This window comes from Actinia tenebrosa, unplaced genomic scaffold, assembly GCF_029948245.1.
Source record: "Actinia tenebrosa isolate PJP-AT-01 unplaced genomic scaffold, QUT_ActTen_1.0 PGA_scaffold3__52_contigs__length_22856419, whole genome shotgun sequence".
NCBI classification, from domain to species: Eukaryota; Metazoa; Cnidaria; class Anthozoa; order Actiniaria; family Actiniidae; genus Actinia; species Actinia tenebrosa.
Window position 1 is genome coordinate 17,569,414 of NW_028292580.1, and position 16,417 is coordinate 17,585,830.

General features: G+C 36.3%; 1 protein-coding gene across 1 annotated transcript; it reads right to left on the bottom strand.

Moving 5' to 3' along the window:
* Positions 1-1,179: 1,179 nt before the first annotated feature.
* LOC116301628 (uncharacterized) lies at positions 1,180-15,424 on the bottom strand. The gene is made up of 7 exons (XM_089035423.1): positions 15,325-15,424; positions 11,752-11,837; positions 7,095-7,188; positions 6,464-6,628; positions 4,917-5,097; positions 3,090-3,222; positions 1,180-2,478 (listed from the first exon to the last, which is right to left on the bottom strand). Exons 1-7 carry the CDS (start codon positions 15,359-15,361, stop codon positions 2,437-2,439), a joined length of 738 nt encoding a protein of 245 aa, XP_088891549.1. The 5' UTR covers positions 15,362-15,424; the 3' UTR covers positions 1,180-2,436.
* Positions 15,425-16,417: the final 993 nt, after the last annotated feature.

The following is a 16,417-nucleotide window of genomic DNA, read 5'->3' on the forward strand; positions in this document are numbered from 1 at the left end:
AGATTTACGATTAAAAAGCTAGTTACTGTTTTACATGTTTGCCGTGGAGCCCTTAGTTACAACTTTTCTTACTGTACAAACTATCAATTTCCGTTTTAAATTTTCGTACTGACTTGACCTTTTTTATATTTAACGGTAGGTCATTCCACAATTTTGCCCCACTATAGCTGAATGATCGTTTTAGATATTCAGTGTGTGGCTTAGGTATTGACAGTTTATGATCATGATTTCGAAGGTTGTATTTAGTATGGTAGTCGGAGAAAAGGTTTTGTAAGTAAACTGGTGTACGTCCCTGCAAGGAGACATGAAGGAGACATGTATGGATGGCTCGTCTTAAATAAAAAATAAATAAAATTTTCATTATCTGATATTGTTTTTCACAAATAATTTTATTACATGTAGAATAGAATTCCCAGTTCCTTCTTTTACCGGTTATCAGCGGAAGAGGCATTTGATATATCGACTTTTCGATTGCAGACAGAATACGCCCTTCCTGTTGTTCTTGGCTCGACGTGATTCGAAATTTGCTCCGCAGTATGCTCTAAATTCACCTAAGAAAAAAGTTCTTTGGAATCACAATTCTTTCTTTTTGCTCAGGTTGTCTTGTTCGAAATACAAACTTAATTGGAGATAGGAAAGAAGAGTTTAGAAGGTAGTGAATCTTGCTTGATATTCTATTTCCGGTCTGGTGGAACCACACCGGAAGTTGCGAAGTGTAATTTTAACTTTCCTTTGCAGCAAAATCATCTCAGGTTCATAAGGAAACATGACTGATAAAAGACTAGTATATATATTGTTTGATTAACTGCTAAAACGCCTGTGAATTCAACTGATATGTTAATATTCACAACTAAAATTGTCTACCCATCAGTTCTGTACATTTTGACGTATTTCCGGATCCCTGTTAAAACAAAGCGGCTATAAAGGAAAGCCAATATGGTGTTCAATGATGTAAAGTGGTTCCGATTCAATAATTAATGTTTTTTTATTGGCAATCATTTTTCTGACAAAATTAATACTTAAACTGTTTATTTCATTTCAAGCTTGTTTCAAGCTAGTCTCTCTAAAAACGGATGCGAGGGAGACTAATTTCAAGCCGCCAAACTAGGATGCTTGAATATGAAGATCTTGGTGACCTTTGACGTCATTAAGTTAAAGGCGTGAGCTAAAACGACTTCCGCAAATCAATTAGGGCTTTTATTCAAAGTCATGACCACTTGTACCTAATTAAAACATGCTGTTGAGAAAGAATATGTACTTATTTCCACTATCCCTGATATTGTATTACGGTTTGAGCTGGAGTTATGCATTTAAAGGGGTTTTCACAAAGCTAAATCACAACTATGTAAAGACTGAGAATATGTAGACAGTTTCTTGATTGACTCCGACGAAGGACTAACGTCCGAAACGTCAGTCTATTATCTTTCGTAGTTACGGTGATAAAATCATCTACTACGACACATTTGATTCAAACTAAAAAACACCGACGCAGTCCAAACTAGTCGTTATCTACAGACAGTTTCTTGTGTTACTTAGTACATGTATGCATGCATTTAGAATAGTCATACCTCTTCTTTGTAACTTTATTTTGATTGATAGATGATATAACACTGCTATGACATCAGTTCATACGTGTCTCATGAATAAGCATTTCTGTTTTGATATGTTATCATGACTTTTGCAACGTTTAGGCTTGTCAGGGTTTCGTAATTCGGTCAATCAAAAAAATATTAAATCAATCAAAAATGTATGGTAAATAAGTAATTTAAAATTGTAATACGTAACAGTTTAATCATACGAGCTCTTTTTGCCAATAATTCATGATAGCCTAGGTATTAGATCAACTTAAAAAGCTTCAAATGAAACTTACTAATGTATTAATAAGTTGAAAAACCTCTAGGCAGATTGATTGAATGCTTGTATGGCTACAAACTCACAGAAGGAACCCTGAACTCTGGGCTGATCTGAGTTATGTGCGCGGCTAACTCATAGCTTGGATTGGAATTTAGTTTCCAGAAATCAATAATAAGGAGGGAAAATAAAAAGAATGCAGTGCATCTTTGGGATAGGGTAGCTTCCCGTTCCGCAGGCATCCCGGCCCTCTTATTTTTCTTTCTTGGGTGATTGGGATTCCTGTGTGATAAAGGAGGGAAGAGTAGGACAGGGAATGTTTCGCTTGCTCGCTAGCTCACTCTCAGTCTCCCTCGGTCACACACCACAGATAGCCCGTCAAAGAAACAGACGAGAAAGGCTCGAAGCAAAGAGAGATACGCCCTGCGAGGGAAAGTAGGGGTAGGCAAACAGTTAGTCTATTTGATGAAACATGAATAAAATGAATAAAGCATTTAGGTTGTAAAACTTTGTGTAGAGAGAGTGGCGATATTTGTTCTCTCCTCCCTCCCGTCCCCCATGTTTTATATGTTAATATTTCAAGTGTCAGGTTACTTCTTGAACAGTACAGCCAGGGTTGAGATAAGCCTGCAAAAAAATAAATAAATAAAAAGTTAGAGCCTGAGGACCGCAGGGTAGAACTTGAGAACCTCACTATTGACGTATACCACAGAACCAGTGAAGGATTTCAAGGTTTCATGCTCCCCCTACCCCTACCACTGAGAGTACGACGTCATTATGTTGATCTCCAAATGCAGGACTTCCTTTACGCATGCCTGTGAATCACTGCATTGAAGATATATTAAAACTAGCTTACAATATTACCGCCTGCTTCATCGAACGTTGCCGTCAAGGCCAAAGGTTGCGTTGGACACAAAGAACATTGAATCAGTCTCAACACTAAGGTCCATGTTCTTGACGAGAATAAGAAGCAGAAACACAAGTCATCGACCTTTATCACACTGTGGCCATGTTTATTCTCATGAGAATAAAAAACCTTTGTTTCACCCGCATAAATTAATTTTCAAGCGCTTGAATTTGAGGCTACGCGTGGTGAAATCTATTGTTCAATCCAACATGGCTGCCGCGTGAATAAGGTCAATTCCAGCTATTCTTGGATATTGGAATGACCAATCTCCTATCATTTTTGGCCTATCGCCTTTGGCAATGATAACACTTATTGAAATAGGTGTGTGTACCTTGTAAAATGCCTCTCGGTCCAGTTTCTTTCCAATGTATTCCGTCTTACATTCTGATGAGGGATGGTAAGACTCTAGCAGTTGACATGGGCGCGACTTGACTTCACTTTTATAAATGTTGAAAGCCACGCATCTAGAGGTTGAAACATTCGAGAAAAGTCCATTTGTTTACAATAGTACCGTTTCGAATTCCAAATTACCGCTGTGTTTCTTGATTACAGACTCATTTGCACAGGGTTAGCCTCGAGTTTGTGCAGAATATTCACGTGTTCCAGTCAAGTTCCGTCGAGTATCAAAGTGTTTGTATTGTTGAAGTTGTGCATTCTTTACTTTACCGTTGGTATTTGTGAATATTTAAACACTGATACGAGGCTAACCCTGTGCAAATGAGTCTGTATTCAAGGAACACAGCGGTGATTTGGAATTCGAAACGGGTCTATTCCAAAAAAATTATGCTTAGTAGACCATTCCTGAATTCGCTTGGATGACAGCGAAACAATTGTTTGAAGTCGAGCCTGAACTTGATTCTTTTGTTCATCAAATCTAACCTCGACTTGAAACCATTGTTTAGTGATCACTTAAGCAAATTTGGGATAGGTCTATTCCTTAGAACCCGTCGTTTTGGCAGAATAAGAAAATAAATAAATAAATATAAATAATTGGATGCGTGATGTCGTTCGAGAAGTACTACGGTTGCGGTTGAGGCCGAGAGCTTTAGTTATGGAACTTTGTCGATGACTTTTGCACGTGCAAGTTGCTGAGGACAACGTAACATTACTGATAAAGACCGTCACCTTCGTGATTTCCAAGCTTTATTGCCGTACGTCAGTATTATGCTTCCTTCCTAGAAATGAATACGTTTGACTTCGCCCTTGATAACATTGCACATTTCACTGAACTTTGTCGCGCCAAACTCAAGTGAAAAGCGTCTTGCATTGCTACGTCATACCAAATTATAAACACGATGCGTGCGCATTCCTGGAGGAAAAACAAGCGACGAGCTGTTTATCATTTTTATAAGACTGCTCATTATTACTTCTTAAAAATACGTGAATTTTCAGGAAAATACATCTAAATGGACAGTTAAACTCAATGGACTATGAGAAGGTATTAGCGCTTGGCATGCGCGCGCATCCAAGTGGTAAAAAGAAAGTATTTTTTTCACGAGGGTAGCACTTAATAGCCAGTGGCTAACAAACCTGTGGCCCTCCTTCCATGATCGAATTGGAATTAAGGAGTTGATTTTGCGGAGGGAGGAGAACCGGAGAACCCGGAAAACCCTCGAAGCACAGGAGAGAACCAACAAACAACTCTACTCACATACAACGCCGAGCACGGCGGGACTCGAACTCGGTTGGCATTGGTGAGAGGCGAGCGCTCACACCGCTACGCCACCCATGCTTCCCAAGGTAGGCAAAGGAATCTCGTAAAAAGGTAAACATTGGCCAAGGGCGCCAGGAAAAACGGATTGGGTTTTAGATGTATGTGTGATTCTTTCAGTTATTCTAATTTCCAACAAACGGTACCTCTTTCTAGTTTGAATCAGCCGTACGATATGAATATATTTACCACGTCTCCCAACGGTCTTTCTGGTTTGAATCAGCCGTACGTACGCTCTCAGTATTTACTGCTGTACTATCCGTGCCAAGCAGCGCCGGCGTCACTGAAGGTAAATTTGATTAATTTATTAAAGGAGAGTAATCGCTAACGAAGTGACGCCGGCGCTGCTTGGCACGGATAGTACAGTCATACATCTAAAACCCAATCCGTCTGTCCTGGCGCCCTTGCATTGGCAACTGGTCTATAGTTATTTCTTTGTAGACATACCTCCAGTTTCTCATGCAAAGATCCATGCATTGGAATTCAGTCAACACGTCTACAGTGCTTAGTATCTTGCCACTAAAAGATTTGCATACTGAGCCCTCGGTTCCCATTGGATGATACATCGGATGACAATGTCCTTCTTTAGCTTGGGTTTCGTTTTCAAATGGACGCAGACATTTGCGGACTGCATCGGAAATACAATAGTACCATGTCAAACTTATATTGGCTTTTCGAATCCCCGTGCTTTTAAAGCGTTTTGGGCTTTCTTTGTCAAAGGGCAGGTCTCTAAGCTAAATTCAAGATGGTGGATAATTTCGAGTGTTTCTTCGCTATATTTTTATATCGGCAAGTTTTTAATCATATTGTCGACATTTTAAAGTTTTATATAATGGTGGCAAGAAAAATCACCAAAAAGACATCTTCTAAATAAGAGAAGGTTATCCTTGTGGATATAGAGTTGATGGTTGAAAGGTTGTTTTGGGGGAAAGTTTGATATGCAACAATGCAAGGTTGTTGGTCAAAATGGCTTTCAAATATTTGCTGACGTTTCTCAGGGAGAAAGTCTGTACGCACGCAAATCCATTCTGCTTTCAAAAAAATATCAAACGTTTTTTCCGATTTTTGCTGCGAGCTTGAGGGAACTTACAGGAACTTAAGGCGCTGAAATACGAGATACAAAAGCGTCCAACTTGTCGCGCAACAACATTGTTGTGGTGCAAGTTCGAAAACAATGTTGCTCGTTTTACACCCTATCTATCCAACTTGTCACGCAACAAAATCTAATGTTGCAAGTTGGGACTATCACGGTGATATTCTGGTGATTGGCTACAAGCTACATCATTCAAGATGGCGGCCGCTTCTGCACATAAAATGTTGCGTGACAAGTTGGACGAGTGATGAAAAACGTTGAAAGTTGATCTACGTTCTACTTTTCGCAACAAGTTTTCCCAACTTGCAAACAAAATTTTGTTGCGTGACAAGTTGGATAGATAGGATGTAAAACGAGCAACATTGTTTTCGAACTTGCACCGCAACAATGTTGCACGACAAGTTGGACGTTTTTGTGTCTCGTATTTCAGCGCCTTTATAGCATAATGCTCAATTGTCTGCAGTTGTTTTGAGGATGATATAGATTCTCAGGGATTATCTGTCCTTGATTCTTAGAATAAAACGATTACCGAATTCGGTTTTCGCACGACATTGTAAATTATCAAGAACACGGCTAATTTATTCGCCTGGCTATGGCTTCGGCGGATAACACGGACTTGGTCTTGATAATTTACGATATCATGCTCAACCTCAAACGATAAGCGTATAATATTCCCAAAACAAAAACACCCCAACCCCCTCCCCCCCCCCCCATCCTTCCCCCCACCACCACCTCTGACACCACTAGAGCCCCCTCCCCAGGGACTTTTGACTCGTAACCAATCTTCCTCGACCAATCGACACGGACAGACAGACGGACAGTGACCAAGGGAAATAGAGGGACTTAGCTCGCAGTCTATAACACCACCACCACCACCACCACACACACAAAATTGACGTACTTTGATTATCTTTTGACGACTTGTTAAGACACTTGATTCCTCCTATTGGCAAATGGACTATGCAGCACGGTTCCCCACGATCGATCATTTCCTGACAACCTTCTTTATTTATCAGCTTACAAAGGATTTCTTTATCCCAGTAATCGGTACAATTCCATTTACATCCTAGTAAGTGAACAAATAAATAAGCTAACGATCTATGAAACTGAATAACGAAGGAAAGGACATCAAGAATATGAACGACAAAAGAAAAAGTACGGGCGCATACATAAAAACATATATTTTACAAACACCCCATCCCATACGGGGCAACATTGCACGCAATATTTAATGTTGAAGGCAGTCTTACTTACTATAACAACATACAACATGCAACATACAATATGCAACATACAACATGCAGAATGCAACATGCAACATGCAGAATGCAGAATGCAACATGCAACATGCAACATGCAACATGCAACATGCAACATGCAACATGCAACATGCAACATGCAACATGCAACATGCAACATGCAACATGCAACATGCAACATGCAACATGCAACAAGACATTGCATTCACCAACTCATTAGCTGTATTTGGAATTGTGGTTGTAAAATGACGCTTTCATTGTCAGTATACTTACTTGGCCCTAAAATTCTGCTTTGGTCGAAATGATCCAGTTGTGCTATGACAATCGGCAGAAAACATACACTACCAAACAAACATAGATGCGTGATCTGAAAGAGAAGAATCGGCAATATCTAACTATATAAAAAGGAATAACAAAATTACACCAAAAGGACCATTCTTCTCTATAATACTTCCACGGCATTTAAAGTTTAACTGGGAGTTTAACTGGAAAAAAAACTAGATTCTTGGGCAATTCTATTTGGAACAAAATGAAACAAATTGATCGATACAACATCTACATTTTCTAAGGCGTTCGTTCGGATATGCAAAACAAAGTCCCATCAGAAGGCAGCTACGGAGATCGAGGGATAGTAAATTCATGTAGTATAGTTTTCATGTCCTGACTTGATGCTGTCTATCGTATTTGGTTCTTGCTGTTCGTTAGAACATTCACGGTTTAGGTCTCTGGTTATTCATTTTGGTTTCCCCAAGGTTAACACTTAGCCATTTCATTACTTAACAATTACTGCATTGAAAAAGTGAATATCCACGAGCGGCGAGGCAAATATTCTCCAATATTGAGGCAAATACTGTAATTGTTTTAGTATAAATACACAGGTGATTCTTTCAACAAAAAAGAAATAAATAAATAAAAGAGACATTTTACCCCGGTAACAGTAACAAAGCGGCTGGCCGCCATTTTGGATTATCGCTGGAGGTGATTATCGTGTGACAGTGTGAGTTTCTCGACCAATCAGCGCGCGAGATTTTCAATAATCACCTGTGTATTTTTATTAAAAAAGAAGTTAAAACTGTGGCGCTTGTTCAAACCGGATCATGGAATTTTAAATAGTGGACGTTTTTGTAGGGAAGATAACCAATAAAGTACTCGGCGAAAAGCCTTCATATCAAGCTTTACTCTATTATATGTTAGTGTCGAAGTTGGAAAAGAGAAAGCTCACTCCATATATGGTATGATCAATTCCATATTTAGATTGTGCGGAAAAGCGGCAAACAAAAAGGCCTTCGTTTTATAACGAATTCGACATGAACATTTTTGAAGAAGAAAAGAAAAGAAAATAAGGAAAGTAAAAAAAAAAAAAAAATTTGGAAAATTGAGGAAGGATACGGGGACTATGCTAACTCGTGAGTCTGCCTCGCAGGCAACAGACGCAGGGAAATACGACACTCAATGTTTGATATACAAAATACAGTAGAGAACCGGCAAAAAAGTCTACCCACAAAAGGAACAAATGATAGCGAGTTCGAGAGCTGAAACTCTCGACTTTAACAGCAGCAGCCAAATCCAGCCTATTGGAAACCAACTAAAGCCTCTTCACGTTTATCTTTTAATGCATTAGTAGAGTTAATATACTTATTTAGAAAGCGCAAGTCGGAAATGTTTAGTTGACAGAGCATCGACAATCTTTAAAATTCTCCATGTTCATAGCATAATACAAGAAGACTTCGTCACCACCTGCGAATGTCATTGTGTCGACAGACTACCCATTCGTGAAAAACACTTATAAACATTCATGATATAACACTTTTTTGTCGCAAAGAGATGAGATTGTAATGTGGTTTTGTTCTGAATCTTCTAAATGTCACATAAATAAAACAAACGAACAAAGAAAAGAGCTCGAGAAAGACATAATAATGAGTTTCATTTAGGAATAAGTAGACTTTATTATTATCTATAGGCCAATGTACAATGTTCAGCTTAATTTTTAAATACTTTCCAAAAATATCCTCAAATGTATGAAGTTGGTTTCAGTAGCAAATTAAAATGGTTTGAGAAAGAAAGCATATTTTACTTAGGAAAGATGGTGCTCTATAAGGGATAATTGGAAAGCAGGGATGGCGTACTCTGCTAATGGGCCTCCTCTCGCCTATGCGACACGGGTTCGAGTCCAGCCGAGCTCGGTGTCGTATGCGAGTGTGGTTCTCTCCTGTGCTTCGAGATTTTTCTCCAGGTTCTCCGGTTTTCCTTCATCTACAAAAATCAACTTCTAAATTCCAATTCCATCTTTGGGCTTTCACCTAGTCGGAACCTTGCTCTGTTGTATTTGTCCCACCCTGTGATACAACGTGCCCAGCTCAAGCTTAACATATTTAGATTTTTCAAAATACGTATTGAAGAGAGCATGCGCATACTACCAGATTTATCGGCGGCAAACGAGTCGAAATCCTAAGATTTACAGCCGGGTATCTCCGTTATCTACATATCACCTTTTAAAAAAACGACGACCGGATCTTTGAGCTCTTACTAACTCGCGCTGTCGATTGAAATCAATCGTAGCTAAACAAAAACTTATTAAAAAATTAATTAAGAGACAAATTTCCTTTTGAGATAAAATTTTTCTTATTTTTTGCAATATCCGTAAAGTAAACTTGCGTTTGTATAATGCCTTAATGGTTAGATGAATGATTTACATAGGCTAACAATGTCGCTTTGTGAGTTTACACTACGGCTTATCACTAGCTTGTATAAATGGTTTTCACCGGTTGCTAAAGATTTGAAGCAGCTGCAAAGGCGCCGACTAAATCATTATTTTATTATTTATATTTATATATTTTTATTTCACCCATGTCCTATTTTTTCAATATTTATATTTTATATGTTTTTAATATTTATATTTCACCAGTTGCTAAGGAATTGGAGCAGCTGCGATGTTGGCGATACTTCAAAAAAACTAGCAATGGCGCCGACTAAATTATTATTTTATTATTTGTATTTATTTTATTGTATTTATATTTGTATTTATTAATTTTTTTAAATTTCTTATTCCTCATTATTTATATTTTATATTTCTAATCAGTATTTATTTCAAGCTTGGTCTGAATTCGCATCTTCTGTGCTATATTCATAAACTTTGAAGTCAGTGACTGACTTCAAATGAAAATGATGAAGTTTTATTTTATTTCATTATTTTATTCTTTCTTTATATATGTATATGTATTTATATTGATATAGATTATTGAACAAAAGTATTTTTATTACTATTTACTATTACCATTATTATTATTATTATCTCCATGATCATTATTATTATCACCATTATTATCATTAACATTATAAGCATTATACGTTCACCTTGTCGTTGTGAACTATAGCTAACAGCGTTATTAGTAGATCATTCAAGATAAGCTCTCTCGTTAACTGAGCCTGAGATCAAATGCTAATATAAAGCTAAGGTCAACTCGAATGATCAGGAACGGCAAGTGTAAACTTTATTCGCTCCCAAGAATATATCCTATAAGCGATATCATTTTAGAATTAGAATTAAGTCCCTAACTTGAGCCAAGTTGCAGTGAGCTACGATTGCAGTTCGGGCAAATGTAAACTTTATTCGAATTCATTCCCACAAGAATATATATCCAATGAAAACACTGGTAAACGCTATTTAGAATTAGAATCTAAGTCCCTAGCATAAGCCAGCAAAGCCTTATGTGAGCTAAAATTACAGATTAAGTGTGCTTAAGGTCAAAGGGAAAAAAGAGAAAGAAAAGAAAGAAAAATGACAGAGATAACAAGAAAACACTCCAAACACACACACACAAAGTGAGTGAGGGAGAGAGATACTTAACCGAGTTTTGTAAACCTTGACTTCTGTTTAGTGCAAGTTCCTTTGAATACTTGTAAAGTATACTTAAATGTGGGAATCCTACAGCTTAACTTTGCACAATTATGAGAATAGTAAATAGTAAATACTATAACCTTTTTTCTAGGATAAAAGGCTTTCATCGTTGAGAATGTGTGAAAAACGGAAGAAAACGTCTACAAGTGAGTGACACATTCGATTGGAAATAGAAACATGGACTTAATCAAGTGAATTTTGCAAAGTTGATCTTGTAGGATAACTGACTTCATCAGTCCATCCCCCAAAAAGAGGAAAAAGAAGAAAAGAGAGAAAAAAGGAAAGAAAAAGGAAAGAAAGAAAAAAAAACTGAAAAATACAAAAACAAAAAGAAAGAAAAACAAAAAGAAAGGAAAACGAACAGAAAGAAAAAAAACGAGAAAAAGAAATAAAAAACACGAGGTCACAAAAATCAAAAAATAAAAATTCAAGAGCATCAGCTACTCACAACGTCGATAAGAATAAGGTTTTTTGTTCTTAGAAAGAATAAAAAGCAGATCAAAAACAGATGGCAAAGTTGGGGAAAAAGCGTGCATAGCGTACCGTTGACATAAAATATCTTGAAATCAAAAATTCGGAAATAACATTTCAGCAGTTGTGAGATCTAAGATTTCAGAAATTAATATTCGTGGAAGGACATTTAAAACTAAAACTTTCTCTCAATACATTCGTTTTCTATAATTTTGTTGTATAATTTCTGCGGGTTTTTTTAAAATTTACTCTTACTGCCTATTTTCCGGATAATTTGTTTTTCTATCAATAAACTTTAACAAAAATAATCCCTAATTAACCCTAGCTTTCGTTAAAGAAAAATCCTAGTATTTCATCTTAAAAATGTGAATAAACTTTTTTTGAAAGATGCAAAACTGATCTGAACTGTTTTTGTCATGACAACCGAAAATTATTCGATGCGATGAAAATCATTATTTCTGCAAAGAATTCCTTTTTGAAATCAACCAAAACTAGGCTTTAAATATAATCTAGTGTAAGTGAAACTACTTCCTTATAAATATACAGAGTACAAATACTCACCGTTAAGGGACGCATTTTCTGTATCTTGCGCTTTCGAAGGTGTTGAATTGAGCGGCACGACCTCGTTATCTCAGTGACGATAGTACCTGAAGATTAGAGGCGGTTGCTGCAACGTCAGTGATTTCAGCTCGAGTTATGTTAATTTGAATAGAGTGTAGTTTATATATACAGTGCTAATAGTTTGTTAGTTGGATATCCTTTTTCGATTGAAGCTGTTTGACTCTCTTTGTTTTCTACATTTCCTTTGAAATTTGAATTCTAATGGAAATTTGTCAACGTAAATATGCTACTAGGAAACGCGGAAATTTTGCTGAACATATGCTTCATCATCTCTTTACGCTAACATATCATATTGCTTGGCACGAGACTGATATGTGACATAGAAAATAAATTTCATATTTTATTCCAGTTACGCCCATTTTGTATGTAGATAACTTTGGTTAGTTTGGAGGTCGCCTTCTGCAGCGACTGTTGTTTTTGTTGTTTTTGTTGTTATTGTAGCTAGTGCTGGTTAGGAGGCTGCTTATATACATGTATTGATTTTAGTGTATTTAGTGTTTTTTTTTTTTTTTGTTTTTGTGTTTTGTTTTTGTTTGTTTTTTTTGTTGTTGTTGTTGTTGTTATTTTAGTTTATTTTTAAAGTTCCTACGACACATCTGATAACATTCTCGGCGTGGATTCTACATAAGGTGAGCTGTTTAATGACCACAAGAAAAAATAGTTTGAGTGACGGGCCTTGAAGTTATAAAGGCTTGTCCTCGTCGTATGCTAATGAGTCATGTGACGTCACGAGAGTCATTACTTTTTTTCCTTCCATATATAAAACTTACAGTCAAAACGGCTCAAGCTTACTCCCTAAATGCCATTAATAGTTTCATTATTTGAATATTGAAAATTTATTACTCTTTCTGAGAATACGAGGACTCAGGATTCAAAATAATAACGGATTCAATTCAAATTCTGATTGAATTATTCCATATAAGGAATTTGAGTTTTGAATCGTTTATTATTTTGAATCCTGAGTCTTCGTATTCTCAAGATGCATGAAACTCGGCAAAGCTACGACACACTAAGATTACCTACGCAGTGAATGTTAACATGAACTGATTAATTAGTGGACGACACAAGCACACTGAACCCGTTATATTTGGCACTCGATTCAAATCTCGCGTAATTATTAGTTTACCTGTGATTCTAAGTGTCGGCTGTCGTTCGATTAATTTCAATTTACTGCTTGTGTAAACTAAAAGAAGGTTATATTTAAACCAAAAGACATTAAAAAAGGTTCAGCTGACAGTTTGCTGTGCCCTTGCTTTCGGATCAGCACACTGAGGTTGTTTCAAAATCGAAAAAAAAAGTCTATTCGGGATTTGGACGTGCAATGTGAAATGTGAGCTATACATGACTGCCGTTTCGGTTGATGTAGTAAAGGTTGTAAACCGTTACCTCGGTAGATATGAGAACGAGGTGAGGATGAAGGTTGATATATATCGTATCTACCGAGGTATGCTGTATATAAACGCCCTATATCATCGTTGGGAAAGTTTTTTAAAACGGTGTTGATTGAACTAGATATCAACCTGGACATTCTTTTGTTTAATGAAATTGGGTGAATATGAAGGAGAAAGACTGCCAGTGAACAAAAGAAACTGATCAATGATGGTATAAATAATATAAGGTGGAAATCTTTCGTCATCGCCAACCAATATGGCGGCTGTGACGTCATGTGCACCCAAAGGATAGCAAGGCTGTAAGTTGCTGTTCGACACAATTTTCCGATTTCGCCTTCGAATGACTTCTACACCGGTGTGTTTCATAAACTGATAAAAGGAGAGAATGGGCGGTGATGATTATACAGATATAATCATCTAAATGTATATTTAAGCTAAACAAATATAGCCGATATGATGGGTTATTGTCAGCCATGCCATTAAAAATCACTTTCGTGCTGACATTTTTCTCAATGACGCAAATCAGGATAAACAAAAAGACAAACGGTGTATAACCATAGTACACTTGTAACAGCCTGTAGAAAGTCCCACGAAAAATATCGGTGGGCTCTAAACTCTAAGGATATGAACGAATAAGGACCATGGTGCTTATCAAGCGCTCCTCCCTAGAAATTTTGAAGTATTTCATGCTTACAAGCTTCGAGATAAACCCTGATGACGTTTCATACCTTAACTACCGCGCTTTAATATATAAAAATATAATGTATTACCACAACGTTTCAAAATATATTGTCATATTCCAGTGTTAAAACTCTTTTGAGAATGCCAAGACGATAGTGAAAATTAGCATAACAAAATTAAAAGCTATCCAAAAAGGATGATTCTGGAAGTGTAGGTGTAAATAAACGTCATCATACTTGAGGATAAGAAGGTTTTTTCGTGTGTGTGTTTGTGCTTTGTAAATAGCTGAGACTTTTCTCGTGAAAAAAAAAATCGCTTACGACTATGATTTTCTAGATTAGTTGGAGCACTTGATAGGCAAACAGGAGGTTGCGTGTTCAAATCCCGTCTGGAGCTCAGATATTTTCCAAGAAAAATTTATCTTGACGTAAAAATAATTCCAGTCTTTGAGGTTTATAGTGATTATCATTACGTACCGGATATTTGGTGACCACCTTCTAAGTATCCAGTCTCTTATCCACCGTTTTTGCCATTAGAGCAATATTTATTTTTTCTCCAACTTCTTCTGTTTGCGCATTAACATCAGAGGTCGACACGAAGCATTTAAATTATGACAAATGATCAAAACCATTTTGACAACTCCCAACGCACATTTAGAAAAGAATTGTTCATTAAAAAAGAGAGGAAAAAAAAGACTTTAAGCTCCTAAATTAGACGTGAGGATAAGAGAAAAATATCAAATGCCCTTGGCAGGATTCGAGTTGGTTAACACATCGGACTAGAATACCGAAGACGTGGGTTCGAATCCTGCCAAGGGCATTTGATATTTTTCTCTTATTCTCTCTACTTCATTATATTACACCGAACGCATAATTTATTACTACTAAATTAGACGTGGTTGAGCTTATGACATTTCTTGACATTTTTTCATGAATTGAAAAAAATAAGTTTATATTTATATCCCAGATTTTCCAAGTCTAGAGAGTTCTAAGTCGCTTATTCAAAGAAGTATAAAACCTACAAGAAATGAAACTTTGATCGAGAAGTCTGGTTCCTCGATCATGTAGAATGATTTTTTGGGCTAAAGTTTCTATTGAGATTCTTTACAGCGTATTGTTTTTATCCTGAATAAACATTTGTGTTTCTTAAAATGAATAAAAATCCTTGAATAGGACATTTAAAAAGATATATTGCTTACCAAGTGCTGCCTTCTATTAATTTCACTACATTTAAACGTTATTAATTTAAAAAATTTAAATGTAATTTGTTTTTAAAAAAAGGTAAAAAATTTGAATTAAGAATAAAATTTTTTAAATAATTTAAAAAAATATTTTATAATTATTAGTTAAAATTTATTTGATTATTAATTTAAAACAAAAAATTATTTTAAATAAAAATTTTAAAAGCGTAAAAAAATTAAAACTGAAAAATTTAGACGTACCAACAACTCTGTCAACAGCGAACGATTCCTGTAGCATTCACGAACTATGAATGGAGACCACCTTTAGCTTGAGCGTCTTTAACTGCTGCCTGTCAACTTGAAGATAAAACATTTTTGATGTATATGATAGCTGCTATATTAATAATAATCATTTTACTGGCTATGTTTATTGAAAAGTCTTTTTTGTGACCTGTCACAAGGAAATTGTCAAAAGTGACGTGATAACTGCGTTTTAATTTCGAACTTTTATAAAAACCGAATATATATTGCTTGTTTTGTTCAATACAAAGGGTTCTGTAATTATATATATATATATACTGAAACAGAAAAATAGTATAATCAAAAAAAAAAAAAAAAAAAAGAAAGAAAGAAAAAAAAAATTCCACTATAATGCAACATTTTAAATTAGAAACAATTAAAAACGACTAAAAAACATTTTCGTAGAGACGCCATTTTTAATGGACTTGCCTTGTTGATCAGTAATGTTTACATGGGTGAATAATAGAATAATAGATTTGCTATGGTGTGAGAAACGAATCCTAGATCAATAGAAACCATGTGTAATTGGAGATATGTGTTGTTCGCTGTGAGAAACATGGGCTTGTACCAACTGTGTTGAAAGGCTTTGGATATTTTTTTGCCAATGGATGCAAAATAAATATATTTGTTACATACCAAATGCCAAAGTCCATTTTTCTCGTACTCTGATTGGACTAGAGAATATCACGTGGACGTTAACAAAATTTGATGTTTCTCCGACAACTGATCTCAGAGGGCAACGATACGTTGTTGACCGGAAATAACTGTACCGGAAGTGACTTTCACGGAAATATAAGTTTTCCCAAGTTTTAAGAATTGAAATAATCAAATACTATTTTGTTTTATTTGACATTTGGTATAGCAACAAAACACTTATTGACTTGAACCTCGGGAAAGCAGTGTGTTTCGGTGGTCCCTCGGCCTCGCCTCGGGAAACATCACCGTCTCGGGACCACAAAACACACTGTTTCCCTCGGTCCCAGTCGATAAGTGTTAATTATTGCTATTGATCAGTGCGCTGTCGGTGAAGGCTTGGCCATTGTCAAAGATCGAA